The sequence below is a fragment of the Protopterus annectens genome, chromosome 14.part0, assembly GCF_019279795.1.
Source record: "Protopterus annectens isolate FY-2018-M chromosome 14.part0, PAN1.0, whole genome shotgun sequence".
In the NCBI taxonomy this organism is placed as follows: Eukaryota; Metazoa; Chordata; order Ceratodontiformes; family Protopteridae; genus Protopterus; species Protopterus annectens.
This window is the reverse complement of record NC_056748.1, coordinates 276,630,361-276,648,821: the sequence shown is the minus strand read 5'-3', so window position 1 is coordinate 276,648,821 and position 18,461 is coordinate 276,630,361. Positions and strand designations below refer to the sequence as shown.

At 40.6% G+C, this 18,461-nt stretch overlaps 1 protein-coding gene across 6 annotated transcripts in view; it reads right to left on the bottom strand.

Annotated features, from left to right (window-relative positions):
• MICU1 (mitochondrial calcium uptake 1) overlaps window positions 1-18,461 on the bottom strand; it is a 1,714,640-nt gene that overhangs the window by 734,312 nt on the left and 961,867 nt on the right. For 3 of the 6 annotated variants that reach the window (XM_044055989.1, XM_044055988.1, XM_044055990.1), the window contains exons 6-7: window positions 16,619-16,633; window positions 12,346-12,348 (exon numbers count right to left, since the gene is read on the bottom strand). The exons of 2 other annotated variants lie outside the window; for them this stretch is intronic. In XM_044055989.1, coding sequence (XP_043911924.1) covers window positions 12,346-12,348; window positions 16,619-16,633 — 18 coding nt within the window. The remainder of the gene's footprint in view (window positions 1-12,345; window positions 12,349-16,618; window positions 16,634-18,461) is intronic. One more of the 6 variants, XM_044055992.1, reaches the window with a different exon arrangement.

The following is an 18,461-nucleotide window of genomic DNA, read 5'->3' as shown; positions in this document are numbered from 1 at the left end:
CAAATGCGCAATCACGGAGTGCCATTGTTTTGCAAGGGATGAGAGCTGATTTGTGGATGCTGAATGAAAATTCTAGGTTTTAAAAATAATTCATAGCAAACTACAGAGTCCTCTCCACTTTTCCTGTGATAGCGGCTGGATAAGGCAGTCATCAGGGAAGTGTAAATATGATCTACAATAAATCAATACAGCCAAGCACATGTGAAAACACCCTGGGGTGAAGCAACTAATCCAAAGGACAAGGAGGTAAACTGATGTTGGTAGCTCCCCAATCTGAATATAAGAAAGACTGTAAACTGGTATACGCAAGTAGACATCCTTGAGGTACAGGCTAACCAACAGTTATGGAAAGTCAAAATCTTGAATTTTGGGTTCTTGAGGGAGGTGTTCTCTCTTGGCTCAATCATGTTGAGTATCCAGGGACCGTCTTTTCTAGACAATGGTAACAGCCTTTAATAGAGCCTCCTATTTGGCCCTGCTCTGGAACTGGTGCCATTACTCCTGGCAGGAAAAGTTCTTATAAAACTTGGGTCTCCTGATATGGAGGAAATACCATTCATATATGTTTTTCTTAAATACTGAAATTTGTTAATAATGAGAAATTACATAGGGCACCCATTTGTTTCTGTGACGCATTCACAATTTCTTTTAAATTGTGTTACCCTTCCAGGTATACTGTGGATGGAGAGGGTGAGAGAGGACTGGAGTAGGGTTTGGGGAGACAAGTAGGAGAGGGAGGAGCACCACTTGTAGGCACACTTGCTCCCTTTATGTAACAAGACACTAGAGGAATGCCAAGCTTCAACTTCTGATTTTCCTGCCATTTGTTTTTGTACTGGGGCTTCCTATGCTTTTCAATGTCTGCAGTGGTGGAGCCAAACTTATACAGGTGGTTTTATCTTATACCTCAGCAAGGGAGCATGAAAGCACCATTTCACTGACTGCTTAATCTACTCCCTTTCATACATCCATTTGAATATTTCAACGGAAGGGTCCCAAAGAACAGATCTTCATCCAGAGGTGCAATAAGGAGATGAGATTCAACATCCTCTAGGAAGGATAGAAGCCACAGACAGGCATGTACTCTGTTCATATACAATTGTAGCTGCTGCCCTAGATGCTGTATACCTGTATACAAAGCATCCCAGCTGCACTTGATACAGTGCTCAGCCACTGCAATAACAGCTTGTGTGAAGTAAAAAATAAATTCACCCTCAGATTCATAGACACTTCACCAATTTTCTCTTTCATCTGATCAATGAGAGCAAGCTGAAACTTGGTTATAAGCATCTGACAATAAGGCTAGGCTGGCACCTGGGAACACTTTCTTCCCAAACTGGTCAAACATTCTTCTTTTCCTGTTGCTGGGAACAGTACTGACAGCAGAAACCTATTTATACCCCTACTGTGGATCTATATACACCACTGTTGACCCAATCACTGAGATCTTATATAGGAATTTATAGGATTTCTGGCACCTGTTAAAACCTTGCAATCTTTTACGAGTGGCAGACAGGGTGTCAGGTTCCTTGGATGCAGCCACGAAACCATCTCCTAGAGTTCTCAGGACTGGAGACCAGCTCCAGGTTTGGAGGTATTTGGTACTAGGAGAGCAAAATAACTCATCTGGCCTGACTCCACGATGTACAGGAAGGGAGCCCTGACAGTGACCTAAGTGACTAATTTTTGACAAACGGTGTAGGCACTTGAGGAGCCAGGGAGCAAGAGGAATGAACATGCTTAGCCCATTTGTTTATCTTACAGGATGGTGTCATGCACTCAAGGGCCAACATATTTCCTTTACAAAAAGTACAGTTGTGTACACTTACCATAAATGTAGATGTTTGAGTGTATTCACTGTTGCAGTCATTACATTTGGGTAATCCTGCTGGCAGGTTGCCCTCAGTCGGCCTGAATTCCAAAGTCCTGGGTCCTGTGTCGGCTGCTGTTGCCCCTTCCTTGACGGCAGGTCGTCAGGGGTATAAAAGTTGCGGCAGATGCCATTTTCTTTAGTTTTTCTTGCTCCAGATGTCAGGTGCCCCCTAAAAGGGTAGCCAATATATATGTGTAAATATATATATATATATATATATATATATATATATATATATATATATATACACACCAATATAAACTTTACCCTCATCTACCAGCAAATACACCACATAGGTTGTATAAATTAGAGAAGGAAAGATAGGTTCCATCAGAAGAAAGGGGGATGGCGGGTGGGTAACCTGGACTGCAACAGTGAATACACTCGAATATCTACATTTATGGTAAGTGTACATAACTAATAAAAACAGACTGTGTCAGGATAATCAGAAAGCCACAAAATCCACTTCACGATGACTAGTCTTAACGCACCTTTTATTAATAAAAACAAGTAACGTTTTCGCTACAAGCTCTGTTGTAGCTTCCTCAGAGTACAAAATAGAACCATTAGCAGTTTCTTTTTAAACATAAAAAGGCGCCAAGTAGTGATGCGCATAATATATTAAAAGACGTATTACATGTCATTAAAAAATAACATCAATATCACTGACGGATTTTAAAACAAATCACTACACCCTGTATGTAAACAAATGCAGGTTAAATCACTAATACAAGTATTATAAGTATGTTAATCTGCTTGTTAAAATAAGCAATCTTCTGTAAAAATCAAATCATGTGTATTAGGTGGTTACGAAGGAATAGGCTGTCAGTGCCATGTCAAAAAGTAATCTATCCTTTCAATCTATTGTTTATTAGTTAACCAACCTTACACAGACCTTGAAAAATAGTATTCTGAGAGTTCTAAGCCTATGAAAAGTGAGGAAAATGTCATGCCTACCTAAACTCATGGGAAGTTGTTAAAACATACAAAGTCTCAGACTTCAGTGTAGTCTTCCGTTACTATCGACCCATGTTACATTCCGTAAAGAAGTGCCTTCAGTGTAAACAAAAAGTTATTATCTCATATTGAAACAAGTATGCATTTAGGCAAGTTACAAGTGTTGCAAGTGTGTTAAACTACTTGTTTGTATAGACCCTACTCTGTAAGGTCAAATCATCTGTGTCAGCACAGCCAACGACTCCGCATCCAAAACGGACCAATCTTTCCTGAACAAGCCATCCACTCCACGCATGCTCCTAAGAAGCATTGCACTAGTAACTCTAAGTCCACAGAGTTAAGGCAGGTTCCATGCCCGCTTAAGTCCACAAAGAACCAGAAAGCACCTCGAAGTCACAGACCTCTGCAAGAACGCCCAATGCCAACTACATCAATTGTTTCAAGTGTACATAACTGTACTACGTTCTTCGTGTTTCACTGTCGCAGTCATTACATTTGGGTAAAGTCCCTAAGCTATGGATGGGAGGCTGGAGCTAAACAGCATTAGGAGCGGCTATGAGGCCCTGCAGAACTGCAGTGGTAAAGCCTGTCCTGGATTTAGAGTAGATTGGCAGATGATAGTGCTTTGTAAAGGTGTGCACTGAACTCCAAGTAGCAGCCTCTAAAATGTCCTTGGTAGGTACTCCCCTGAGAAAGGCTGCTGAAGTGGCTGCAGCTCTGGTTGAGTGTGGCCTAATGCCCTTAGGTAATGGCTTGCCATGGTGTACATAGCAGAAACAAATGCAGTGGCCTATCCACTTTGAAATAGTCTGCTTTGAGATAGCCTTTCCTTGAGATGCTGCAGCATATGCCACTAGTAATTGCTCTGTCTTTCTGAAAACTTTGGTTCTGTCCAAGTAGAATCTAAGCTGTCTGTGTACATCCAAAGACTACAGAATTCTCTCCCCCTTGTTCTATGGATTTGGGTAAAAGGTTGGCAGGTGAATAGTTTGGCTGAGAGCCACACTGGACACCACCTTAGGCATAAATGTTGGGTTTGTCCTCAGAGAGACCCTGTCTGGATAAAAAATTATAAAAGGTTCCACAGCCATGAGTGCCTGTAGCTCTGAAACTTGCCTTGCAAAAGTTACTGCTAGGAGCAGAGCTATTTTCCAAGATAAAAACTTTATATTAGCAGTAGCCGCTGGCTCAAAAGGAGGCAGGGTGAGTTTTTCCAAGACATAGTTGAGGTCCCATGCAGGCATTGGTGATCTCCTTGGAGGTCTTAAATGTTTTGCTCCTCTGAGGTACTGCTTTAATAAGGGATGAGAAAAGATTGGTGGCTCTACATTGTAATGAGCCAAAATGGCAGAGGCATGAATTTTAATAGATGAAAAAGATAGGCCTTTGTCCAGCATCTCAGTTAAGTATTGCAGAATCTGAGGAATATTTGGCACAGCTGTATCAGTTCCTTGTGCCTGGTTCCAAGCACAGAATCTCTTCCATTTTCCATCATAAGATTTTTTTAGTACTAGACCTTCTGGCTTCCAAAATGACATCCATCACAGCTTTACTGAGAGGTGTGTTTTGTATGACTACATTATTAGCCATGCTGTCAGGTTTAAAGTTCTGAGTTGGCTGTGTAGGATCTGACTGTTTTGCTGGGACAGTAGCTGAGGTATCTAAGGTAAGGTCCAAGCTGGGCATTGAGACAAGCTCCTTAGTATTGGATACCAGTGCTGGCGGGGCCAGTCTGGGGCAATCAGTATCATTCTTGGCTTCTCCTGTCTGACCTTTAGGAGTACCTTGGGGAGGAGCGGCAGATGGGGAAATGCATATACTGATAGGTTTTTCCAGCTGAAAGATAGGGTGTCCACTTTCCATGCTTGTCTGCGATAAATCCTTGTGCAGAATCTTTTTAGTTGATAGTTGTGAGGGGAGGCAAATAGATCTATGTCCGGGCATCCCCATTTTCTTGTTATCATGCTGAAGACTTATGGGTTCAGGTGCCACTCATGAGGACCCATGAGGTTTCTGCTTAGTTTGTCTGCCAGAGTATTTTTCCTTCCTGGCAGGAATTGTGCTTGCAAATGTACTTGGTAAGTCAATGCTGTGTCCCACAAAGTCATGGCTAGTCTGCAAAGGGGGTATGAATGTGTGCCCCCTTGCTTGTTTATATACCACATGACCATGGTGTTGTCTGTCTTTATCAGTAGTTGTCCTGGATGAAGTAGGTCCTTGAAGGCTGTCAAGACATTTTGAACTGCTAGCATTTCTTTCGGATTGATATGTAGATGCATTTGGTTTGAGGTCCATATGCCCTGAATGCATCTTCCTGCCATGTGGGCCCCTCAGGCATAATCTGATGCATCCGTTGTTAGTGTCTGCCTGGCTGGGGGTAATGTGAATGGCTGTCCCTTGTTTTGGTGACAAGCCTTTGCCCACCATCGAAACTCATGTTGCAGGCAGGGAATGAGAGTAATCATAGTTTCCAGGCTGTGGCAATGTTGAGTCCAAACACTTTTTAGGTACCATTGAAGTTTCCTCATATGCAGTCTTGCATATGGAATTAGTAGGATGCAGGATGCCATGAAGCACAAAGCCTGCAGAATCTTTCTTGCAGATAACTGGGCCTTTGTTGCCAACATTTTGAAATAGGTAGTCAGTTGCCTTGGTTTGTCTGGCGTGACATAAGCCATCTGGGCAGTTGTATTTAAGCTTGCACCCAGGAATATTATCTCTAGAGAGCGTACTAGTTTTGATTTCTTTTCGTTGACTATGTACCCTAGGCATGTTAGAAGTCTTTTCACAAACGCCAGATGCTGTAGAAGAATGTCCTTGTTCTCTGCTTGAATTAGACAGTCGTCCAAGTAAGGATATACTTGTATTCCTCTTTGTCTGCAGAATGCAATTACTACTGGTGCCAGGCACTTTGTAAAGACCCTGGGCGCAGTAGATAAGCCAGATGGCAGTGCAGAGAATTGGTAATGCAATGAGCCAGCCTTGAATCTGAGGTATCTTCTGCATATTTATCTGATTGGGACATGCAGGTATGCCTCTTTTAGGTCTAAAGTCACAAGCCAAGCGTCGTTGCCCAGCATGGGCAGGAGCTGCTGCAAAGTAAACATTTTGAATATTGGTATAACCAGGAATGTGTTTAAAATAGACAGGTCCAGTATTGGCCTCCAGGCCTTGTCCTTTCTGGGTACCAAGAACAGTCTTGAGTAAAATTGTTGTCCCTGCTCCTGCTCTGGTACTTGTTGAATGGCCCCCATGTCAATGAGGGATGAAACTTGTTTTTGTGCCTCTGCCCATTGATTTTTTTGGCAGATCTGGCCAGCCGTTTGCCTTTGGCAGGGTATGGAAATGGAACTTGTAGCCTTGTGACACGATATTTAGGACCCATTTGTCCTGGGTTACAATGTTCCAGTTTTGTGAAAAAAGTGCTAATTTTTCCCCTAAGGGTGCTGCCAGGAGATAAGTGCTTGGTGCAGGCAGGGGGAAGTCATTGGGACTGTTTCCTGTATGGTTGAGATTTGTCTTCTCCAACTTTGGAGGTAGAAGCCCCCCCATTGCTTTGAGCGGTATGAACCTTGTGCCTGGGATCTGCCTTCTAGGGCGTCTGGATCTGCCCCTTTGAGGTCTGTCTGACACAGGAAAGGACCAATTCTTTGTTGGCCAGTGTCTACTAAACCTAGGTGGCTGTACTTGTAAAAAAATATTTGACCGTTTGCATAGATTTAGCTTTGTCCTCCATTTTCTTTAGCACCTCTTCTGCCTTAACACCAAACAAAGTATCATGCTGTAAAGGTGCATCCAACAATTAGACTTTAACATGATCCGGCAGATTTTGTTCCTTTAAAAAAGCATGCCTCCTAATTACAGAACCTGTAACTGCGGCCCTGCAGGAGGCCTCTAAAGAATCAAATCCACATTGCAAAGTATGCTTTCCAACTTGTTCAGCTGCATAAAATAAATCCTGCATTTCCTTGTTTTCTGCACATTCAGAGTTTAACATTTTCTGTTTAAGCAATGCCATGACATGTTGCTGATATTTGAGCATATGAAAATGACAGTTTAAGGCCCTTATAGCCAAGGTAGCAGATGTGCAAACCTTTTTTCCCCATCTATCCAGTGCCCTAGAATCTCTGTCAGAGGGGGTAGTGTTTTTTGCAGTGGAAGCCTTAACTCCTTTGGGACCCTGAGAAATAGTTTCTGGGTCTGCAGCAGGTTTTTTAAAAAGGAATTTATGAGAGTCAGGAACCCTGTAATATCTGTCAGGCTTAACAGGAGCTGGAGGTAAGGAGTCAGGGGTAAGACTAGACTCCGAAAACACATCATCTACAATGTCTAACACAGGTGGGATGGCTAGTGGCTTGTGTTGAGGTAGTAAAAGGAAATCCCTGAGCCTCTTTTTAGATTCTGAAAAATCGTGGCTCTCCCAGTGGAAATGCTCCCTCATGGTATGTAAGGTTTCCCCAAACTAATAGTCCTCAGGAGGAGGAGCTGAAGGTATAGATTCTTCCGTATCAGAATCCTCATGGGGGTAAGAGAATATTCCTGATTAGAAGTGGAATCAGAAGAAATGGAAACTTGATCTGAAGATTCATAGTCAGTCTCTTGCCTAGGTCTCTTATCAGGAGGGGGATGGGAACCCCTGATCTAGGTAATCAAGTCTTCGGCCATTTTGAGCATCTGTTTTTTGGGCATAGAGGCCTGACCACGTGGCTCTTGAGTTTTTTTCTTTGCTTTGGAAGGTGCTTTAGTCTTTGCCTGTGAAGCTGAAGTCAGTTTGATGTAAAAATGTTTAGGTCGGAATACACTCTCAGAAGCCGGTGCCTGCTCAGCGGCTCTGGACCCATCTGAAGAGATAATATCCGAGGCTCCAATACCTTGAGTTTCCAGTGGCATGGCCGACTCCACGTGGGAGTCAGTAGCGGCCTGCGGCTCTAAAGTAGCGGGTGTCAGGGGTTGTGAAAGTGCCTCACTGAGAACCGGCGACTGGCTTAGGAGAAGCTTCGTCGGTTTTAGGCCTCGGTTGTCTATCTTTTTCCTTTTCTTTGCATTTCTTGTGAAATCCAGAAGTCGGACGGCTATCTGACGACATTTCTGGATAATTAAACTGGCGTCCAAAATAGTTTAAAGCAAAATCATACCGACGCTTAATAGTGCGTTGGTTAAATCTAGCACAAAACCGACAACCAGAAACGTTGTGGTCAGGGCCTAAGCAAGGAATACAGTAAGAATGAAAATCCTCATGAGGTATTTGCTTCCCACAAGAAATACAATTATTAACTTTTTCTGACATCGGTCTGGAGCAAGAAAAAAGTTTCCCCAATGGGCTACTTAGCTTTACTGAAGACTTCGGATCTGAAACTCGAACACGAAAATCTCAGGAGTCGGCCGACCGGCACTTGCGAACTGCTTCTGCTTTGGGCACCGCGCAGCAAGAAAGACTAAAGAAAATGGCGTCAGCCACATCTTTTATACCCCTGATGACCTGACGTCAGGGAAGGGGCGACAGCAGCCGATGCAGGACCCAAGACTTTGGAATTCAGGCCGGCTGAGGGCAACCTGCCAGCAGGATTACCCAAATGTAATGACTGCAACAGTGAAACACAAAGAACATTCATTGTTTCCAGGTCCTGAGAATGTTGACACCAGAGACTTTTAAAGTACCACTGATGTTTCCTCATATGCAGTCTTGCATATGGAATTAGTAGAATGCAAGAGGCCATGAACCCTAGGGCTTGCAGTATTTTTCTTGCAGATAGCTGGGTTTTGGTGGCCAGTAGATTGAAGTAGTTTGTCAAATAGATTTGCTTTTCTGGTGTGAGGAATGCCATCTGGGAAGTTGTGTTTAAACTTGCTCCCAGGAATACAATCTGTTGGGTGGGTACCAGGTGTGATTTCTTTTTGTTGATGGTGTACCCCAGTGAAGTTAGAAGTCTCTTTACAAATGTCATGTGCTGTAGTAGCAATTCCTGACTGTCCACCTGAATCAGGCAAATGTCCAAGTATGGGTAAATTTGAATCCTACTCTGCCTGCAATATGCAAGGGCTGGAGCTAGGCATTTTGTGAATACCCTGGGAGCAGTAGATAAGCCAAAGGGAAGTGCAGAGAACTGAAAGTGCATAGAGCCTGCTCAAAACGTAGGCATTTCCAGCAAGATTCCCTTATGGGAATGTGCAGATAAGCTTCTTTGAAGTCTAGGGTTGCTAGCCAAGAGTCCTTGGCTGGCATAGGAAGCAGCTGTTGGAGAGTAAGCACTGTGAATTTTGGAACCACCAGAAAGGTGCTGAGAATAGACAGATCCAGGATAGGACGCCAAGAGTTTTCTTTTCTGAGTACCAGAAACAGTCTGGAAAAATAAAACCTTGTCCCCTTTGTTCTGCTGGGACAGGTTGAATAGCCTTGATACTGAGAAGAGAAAGTACTTACTTTTGGGCCTCTGCCCACTGGTTTGGGGGGAGGTCTGGCCATCCCCTTGGGGTTGGGAGTGAGTGGAAATGGATTCTGTATCCCTGGGAAACGATGTTTATGACCGATCTGTCCTGGGTAATGTACTCCCAGTTTTTGGCATGCAGGGCAAGTTTTCCTCCTAAAGGTGCAAGTACTTGGGCAAGGCTTGGAAGAGTTAAAGACAAGTCATTGTGAGATTTTTCCATAGGATGGTGGCTTACTACTCCCTGTTTTGGAGGTGGGAGCACCCCATTGCTTAGATCTGTGCACACCCTGAGACTGTAGTCTTAGTGGTCTGCTGCCCCTGGGTTTGGACTAAGAAGGTCTGGGAGGGATTGGAAAAAAAAACAGTTTTTAGAAGACCAATGCCTACTGAATCTAGGTGGCTGTACTCGTAAGAAATCTTTAACAGTTTGCATAGATTTAGCTTTTTCCCCCATCCTTTTGAGGACTTCTGCTTTATTGCCAAAAAGATGCTCTAGGTTTAATGGTGCATATAGTAATTTTGCTTTGACATGATCTGGAAAGCTTTGTTCCTTAAGCCAAGCATGGCTTCTAAGGACAGACCCAGTGACAGCAGACCTGCAAGATGCTTCTAATGCATCAAAACCACATTGCAAAGTATGTTTACCATCTTGGTTAGCAGAATGCATTAACTCTTGTAAAGCTTTATGTTCAGCACAATCAGGAATCAACATCATTTTCTGTTTAATTAATTCCATAATATGTTGCTGATACTTTAACATATGAAACTGGCAATTTAAAGCCCTGATGGCAAGAGTAGCAGAAGTGTATACCTTTTTTCCCCATCTGTCTAAAGCCCTAGAATTCCTGTCCGAAGGGGTAGGGTTCTTGGCTGTAGTAGCCTTAATGCCTTTAGGTCTTTGGGAAATGGTCTCTGGATCCGCAGTAGGATTCTTATATAGAAATTTGTGAGAGTCAGGTACTCTGTACTACCTGCCAGGTTTTCTAGGTGCTGGTGGCAAAGTATCAGGGGTAAGGCTGGATTCCAAGACGACATCATCCACAATTTCTAGAACAGGAGGGATAGCTAGAGGCCTATGCTGAGGCAAGTTTAAAAATTCCCTGAATCTCTTTTTGGACTGACAGTAGTCCCGGCTCTCCCAGAGGAAATGCTCTCTAAGGGTATGCAAGGTTTCACCAAAAGAAAAATCTTTTGGTGGGGAAGCAGAGGGAATGGAATCCTCTGCATCAGAATCTTCATAGGTATATAAGGGTAAGTCCTGGTAATCAGAAGGGTCAAAGTTATCAGAATCCTGATCTGAAGAATCAGAAGGAAATTCAGTTCTTGGTCTTTTTGAGGGGGAAGGTTGACTTCCACTAATTAAAGTAATAAGGTCTTCAGCCATTCTAAGCATTTGGTTTTGTGGCATGTGGGCCTGAGAATGCACTTTGGTCGGTTTCCTACGTGTAGTGCGAACTCTAGGCCTGAGAAATTCAGTATTTTTGGTTTGAAATTAAGTCGTTGGTTTAATAAGAAAATCAAAAGGCCTGAATACACCCTCAGAAGCTGGTGCCTGCACAGCGGCTCTGGACCCATCCAAGGTACAGACATCCGCAGGTTCCATAGTCAAAGAAGCATCTCGTGGCATACTGGACTCCGAATGGGTCTTAGTAGAGGAGGCCTGCAAATTTGTAGAAGGCTATCAGAGGCTGTGAAAGCACCTCACTGAGTACCGGCGGACTGGTGACTAGCTTAATGTTAGTGTCGTTGGCAGTTTCGGACCTATGAGGTGTATCACGTGTCTTTATCCTTACATTCTTTTCAGAAGATCAGTCAGATGGCTTACAGAAGCCATTTCAGAATACGGGGGTCAAGAGCAATAGAATTTAGTGACAAAAATAGCCAGACAATGAATAGTTCGGGTGTTGAATAAGGCACAAAACCGACAGCGAGGGACGACGTGGTCTGGGTCTAAACAGGTGACTCAGCAAGAATGAAAATCTCTGTGAGGTATTTGCTTTCCACAGGCAAGACAATTATTATTTTTTTATGACATCGGTTAGAGCAAGAAAAAAGGATCTCCAACAGGATACTTATCTTTTTGAAGACTTCAGGTCTGAAACTTGAAAAACGAAAATTTCAGGAGGCGGCCGACCGGCACTTGCAAACTGCTTCTGCTTCGGGCACTGCACGGCAAGAAAGACTGATGTAATGGCGTCGGCTGCATGTTTTATACCTCTGAAGATCTGACGTCATGCAAGAAGCAACAGCATCCAACACAGAAATCCCAAGACTCTGGTATTCAGGCCAACTGAGGGCTACCTGCAGGCAGATAACCCAAATGTGATGACTGCAACAGTGAAACACGAAGAAAATCCTTAAGTTATTAACAGACCATACACCTCTTACTGGTGCTCTTAAGGGTTTTACTCACCTGATACAAATCCCTTTTGTACTGGATGGACATAGACTTGTATATGGCTAGAAGCATTTTTTTTTATTTTGTTGTATAGTTTGCTGATATGAAGATTCTATTTACTTTTGTGTTTATGGCACATGGGAAAAGACATCTCAACACAGATGACCTAGAACTGGGTATGTTTCCATTATTTCTTTAGGGATGCTGTTATGATATGCATTGCAGATGACCCAAAGCTCTGTATAGCTTGTTCTGTCTGCATAGACATACCTAGTAAAAATATTACAACTCTTGTACATTCTTTCCATTTCAGTGCGACTTGCACACTTGTCCACTTGGCTTTCCGAGAGTATTATTCAGTCCATTTTCAACATCAAAAAGTGGAATGACATATTTCTTTCTAAAAAGGTTGCATTTTTCCTTATTAATTGATTTTACTATGGCCATCCCTATCATTGTATCATCTTTTAGAAGTTGAACTTCTAAGTTGGTTGCAGGTGTATTTCTGAAATTCGTACTTGTTTTCCTCTCATTATAGTTATGTTATTACTCAAACAATATCTAGTTCATCTTCTCTCAGCTCTTTAAGCAGTTCTGGGGAATAAGCTTTACTCAACATATCTGCTACATGTAGTTCCTTGTTTGGTCTGCATTTCACTTTCAGAATACACTTCAGTAAATTAAGAAACATTCTCAGCAATCTCAGAATACAAGGACTTTTTAAGTGCACCTTGAAAGGGTTTGTGGTTTGTTTGAACCTAAACTACTCTGCATCATTTCATAGAATTTCTCACATCCTCACATTACTGCTAACAATTCCTTTTCTGAACATATAATGTTCTTGACTTGCAGAGACAACCAATCTGTTCTTTTGAAAGACAACAGCTACTAAATCATTCTGGCTGGCATCTATTTACAACATAGCTAGCTTATTCACATCACAGTAATTTAATGTTGGAACATCTATAACTAATTTCTTAAGCATTTCAAAAATCTCTTGCTGTTCCCTGTGCCATTTCCATGTTACATCTTGCTCTAGCCATACTCTCAAACATATAGTTGTCACATGCATATTAGGTAACAACTTTATAAGGGATTGCATATTTCCTTGAAACCTCTGTAATACTTGTATGTTGTCTAGTCCTGGTAGGTATAACACTGCTGATTTTTTCAGACCTCAGTCACTCTGACATCAGAATATGACCCATAAATTTTAATCTCATCACAGATTTTAAATTTGCTTCTATTTAGCTGAACATTTTATTATCTCATTCTGTTTAGCAGTTGTATCAGTCTCGTGTTATGGTCCTTAGCTCTTTTCTTCAACTCAGTAAGAAGCATATACAGTCTCTTTAGCACCTTGTGCTCTTGTAAATCACAAACTGTTAACAAAAGTAGGTTCCTTCTGAGCTGGAAATAATTACTAATCTCTTCTTTAAATTATACTATTTTGTCAGTTTTAGTTTCTAGGAAAGGAGAAACAAACAACTTTATGGCTCTGTTCCCAGCAAAATGTAAGAATGTAGCAAAATGAACCTCTTCAACTTTTAAAGTAATCCACTAGCACTGATAAATAAATCAAACTTCTCCAAAGCTTCCAGTTTTCAACATGATTCCTTCTAAAGAAAGCATTCTTAGTGGCTGTGCAGTTGCACCACCATTCAAGAGAATTATACTTCTGTAGTTCCAAAACACACAGTCCTGAAAGAAAATCTTTCACTTTTGTAGATACATATCTTTAGTTCTGGAGATACTATACCACACTGACATAGGACACCCTTCTTAAAATATCCTCCTGGTGACCTAAAGAAAAAAGGCTACTCAGCCCCTATAAATAAAAATTAATGTCACCCATACCATGTAATGAGACAATTCCATATCTCAAAATCAAACAAGTCTATGAAATAATCCCTTATTTTTTTTCCCTGAATTAAAGTCACCAATCAGTGTGCATCTTCAGAAGGAACTTGATGATTACCTTGGCAAGTAGGCCTAGAGCTTGTGCACTAAACCTATGAACCTATTCACAACATTAGGTCAGGAGGTTTACTTATGTAACTGAATCACACCTATTTCTGATAGTGGAATATACTTTAGAGACACATGTGGTACACAATACAGGCAATGTTCCGGAATTCCCACCACAGAGAGCTTCAGGAGAACCAAAGATTATGGGAATTAAGTCAACAAATCCAGGTTCTTTTCAGTAGTAAGTAGCAAAACTATAAAAAAATGCATTTACTTCCTCTAGTTGTGTGGAAAAAAATGTCAACTGCACATTTCACTTTTATGTTAATTTTAAAAACACTTTGGACTGCCCTCCTTAACTACTAAACCAACAACATGAACTGAAGCAATTATGAGAACAAAAACAAAGCAACATTTTACGGGTGATTCTCCATGACAGCTGTCTCAGATGAGTGTCTATGCACATAACTCAGATGAGTGTCTATGCCCATAATTATAAGACAAGCACAAAGAAAACATACATAACAAACAGAGAGCTAACTATCTGCCTCAGAGTTTTGAATAAGTAGATGATAATAAAAATTGAAAAGCTCAGCCAGCAGCATGGCACCAAATAAAGTCCTGATTACCACCCAGGTGATATGGGTGCCTTACCGAGCTAGATTAGAAAAGATGCATTTACTCATACCGGAGTAGAATGGGGACATTCAATACCACACTTCCTCAGAGGAGGGGTGATGATATAAAAGATGGCCCTGGGGCAGGAAGTCAGCCACCAAGCAGCAAAGCTGGAAGCCTTCACTTAAAATACATAAGAAGATATACTCGCACTGTAGCCAATACAGTGAGGTAGGTTGCACATCTCTGACCAGGGGACATGTTTGGGCTTATACATTTATGCCCACACAGTCAGGATGCCAAAAAAGGTACAACCCTCCCCCTTAAGTTCCTAGCAAATGACCCCTCTGGAGGTCTCCTATCCTTGTGTTGGGATACTCAATACAGGGGAACTAATGGGCTGAAGATTGGCATGGAAAATGACTCGATGTTTGGCAGGTTTGGGATCAAACAGCATAGAGAAACAAATGGAAAGATCATGTTTAATACTTATTGTTTTAACAATATCCTTTAGGTGGTAATTTCCACGTAATGAACTACTGCATCAAAATATAACACTACCTATTCACTGTAAAATTCAGTTGTTAATCCATACTGTGCTATATTATATTGTCAGCTATCATCACATCTATCAATGTGCTACAATGGATGACACTTATGAAGGTTCATGAGCACTAGTGTCTACTGACTTGTCATTCAGACTGAACTACAAGTACATCAACCCAAACATTTACAGCTTCTTCACATTTTTTATATCACTCACATCTGTATATTTTAATATTAGCATTTTTTGAATGATTTTGGTGCTTGCTGATATATTACTCAATGTCTGGTGGGCAACCTCCTCAGTTTAGTCCACAATGGTAAATATTACAGATAACAACTACCTCCTATGGTAAACCGTAACAAAATGCATTTAATAATAAAAGCATCTGGAAACATTGGCTGATGGAAGTCAGATCAAGAGCCCTTAAATGCAAGCTTCATGAGTCTTAGGGGAAAAAAATTAATAAAAATTTTGGAAAGCATATAAATGTTTTTTCGGCAATAATACTAGTGAACAATGCAGCATTTTACTTGACTTCACTTTTATTAACATCTTCTTTTAAGAAACACACACAACACACACCCAAAAAATTGAGGTAAAATTTTCCAAACAAAAATTAATTCCATTGAAAGTGACTTAAAAGCATACTTCTGTAACACACCATTTCAAAATTACTCCATTTTTAAAATGAAGAACATGAGAATTTTGTTTCTGTATAAGCTACTTGACGTAAGCAAACATTAAGTACATAGTCTTACAATTTTCTACTAACTTTTTAAGAACGAATAAATGAAGAGGCCTGGTCTTGCACGCTAGTGACAGACCATCAGCTAAGCCTCCTAAAAGCAAAACACTTTTCAGCTCACACTGACTGCAGAAGTCTCAAGCTTATCAGAGGACACACATTTTCTATCTTTTTGAGGGCAAAGGATTAAGACAACAATAACTCAGTTTGCAGTATAAAGACTAGGTAAAAGTAAGAGAAACAAATATCATTTTAAACTTCATAAGTTATATGTTGTTTTAAGCCTTTCCTTCAAAAGCTAGCCACCCAAGCAGAAGTTTTCAACTAAGCAGAACTACAAGTTAACAATAGATCCCACCACATGATATAGCTCAAATTCAAATGGATAAGCTAAAGGTTGGTAATGCTGGTCTTTCTAGAGCAGGTGCAGTCTTTCTATTCTGCAAAAACATTTTGTAACAGAACTGAAGTTGCGGATCCATTCGGATTATTTCAACAAAAATCAGAGGTCTCTGAATGCTCCAACATACAGTAAGATAAAACCAGTCTGCTGCTGCTCATGCAAATAATCATGCAATCAGCTCATCCATTATTCATGAGTGTGTGAATAATTAACAAGCTACTCCAGGGATGTACAACTCTGTTCCATAGTGCCACTGGTACTATAGAATACACTAAACAATGCTTCATGCTCTGTATGGGCATTTTGATTGTTACTACAAATGGCTGCATCAAGGTAACTTTCAGTGAAATAAATATAATCCTCTTCTGTACATGCACTATTACTGCTTTAATTCATTTACTGATACAGAATCAGTAAAGAATTTGCAGTCCTACTAGCAGCTTGTTAATTATTCAGCTGTTGACCAGTAATGACAGCAAAGGATGTTCAACAATGCAAGTCATTTAATTAAAATATGCTTGCACATTCATGAAGGCAGTACTGAAAAATAAAACTAGCGAATGGGCATTTAATGCTGCCATAAGTATACTGGTAATTATGCACTGTCCCTTTAATAAAAGAATTTCTGCCACGAGCTTCAAGCACAAACCAGGATATTATGCATGCTCACGCATCCCATACCTGCCAAAAGTCCTGCTGGAAGTGACAAGGTTAGAAAGAGGGAAGAAAATTGGCTAGTTGGTTACTATAAACAAAAATAAATATGCACATAGCATTGTTATGGTTACTAGAAAAAAAGCAACATGAGGCTGAATATTTTTCTGGTTTCATATTCAGCTCTCGGACATACAGAAAAAACACATTTTGTAGCAGTTTCAATGTGAGTAAAAATAGTTAGAAAGCACACATAACAGACAGCAACAAAACTGTTGAAACGGATTATTTTTGGAAGACAGCATTTACAAACAAAACCTTTAAGTTAGCAGTGATGGAGAGAGACACTTCAAATGTCATTCTACAGGTATACAAAGCAGACAAACAAAACATGTTCAGACAGTGTAAACATACAGCAAAAACAAACAGGCAAGGGAAAACTTTTAGTATACTAGTAGAAGCTCATGTTTTATCATTTCAAGCTGGCATACTCAAGTCATTTCCATACGACAGCTAGATACATTTGTTTCTTATAAGCTGCAGCCTCGTAGGAATATTGGCCACTAATCAAGTACATGTTTCTGATTTTTACAAATTACCATCCATATATCATTACCAATAGTCCCTTTTAGCCCACAATGCTCTTAAAACAGAGCACTTGAGTTGAATACTCTTAACTGGGTACTACAAATACATTAACTAGTACTATGGATTCACCAAATGTGTTCAGAATAAAAATGTTATGTGCTAAATACACTTACCTGGTTATGTATCACATACTAATATAACAGCATCACCATATGTGTGTAAAAATATCTGGTCCAGAATACTAACTACAAAGCATGCTTTCCAATCATAAATCGTGACCACAAAATATATTTGTTTGCCACAGTGATTCAAAGGTAGGTAGCAAACAATACAAAACTATAAAGACTATCCCCCTCAAAGCTGCAAATACATTTTCAACAAATAAGCAACAAATATTAAGGAACTGCATAATTGGGAACACATTTACAGTGTAAAGTGATACCTGGAAAAATGCAGGTGCAACATGCAACCATAAAGGGAATGTGGGAGAAGGCAACAAATAGTGACAGCGAGATGAAACAACTAGTTTCAGAAAAATTACTACAGACAGAGAGAGAGAAAGAGAATGCATGCTGATTAAGTGAAAACTATTTTCAGTCAAAATAAAACAAAGCAATACTTGCCTGGCCAAAACCAAACAAAATGATTTATTGTCTGTCAGTCTACACATGAGCCATATATGTTTGTGGGTGTGGGGAACTCAGAGTGAATCAAAAGTGGGAAAAGCCCTCTTCTCACATTTGTGTTAGTCAGCAACTGATACAATATAAACACATAATGAGATATAAAAATGGTCACTCACATTCGCTCAACCCATGTTAAGAAGAGATGGGCAGTACCAACCTCAGAATGAACTATTACAGCCTGGTGCTTTGTAGGTGAAGGCTGTGGATATGTACTGTAAACGTCAGAAATGTACTGAAAGTTAGCTGTGAAATGATAGAGGGAGGCTGTGCTTCCAGTTTTACCTTCTCCTTCTAGGTACCCTTTTTCCTCAAAGTATGGCATGACCTTGAAGATTAGTACAAGGATAACACACTGGTTGAATGGACTGAGTGAGACTTGTGCAAATTTAACACATTTTCTGTTAAGATACTAATACCAATAAATAGAAGTTTCAGCCACCAGTACTAAAACAGTGAATGTTCAACTTGCAGATAGTTGTACAGTAATTAATGATAGGTCTAACACTTTGTATTACCATAGTCAAAGCAAGCCATCATTGTGTATGCTAATGCACAGCAATAAAGCTGTCGTGCTGATAATGTACTGCTATAGTTTT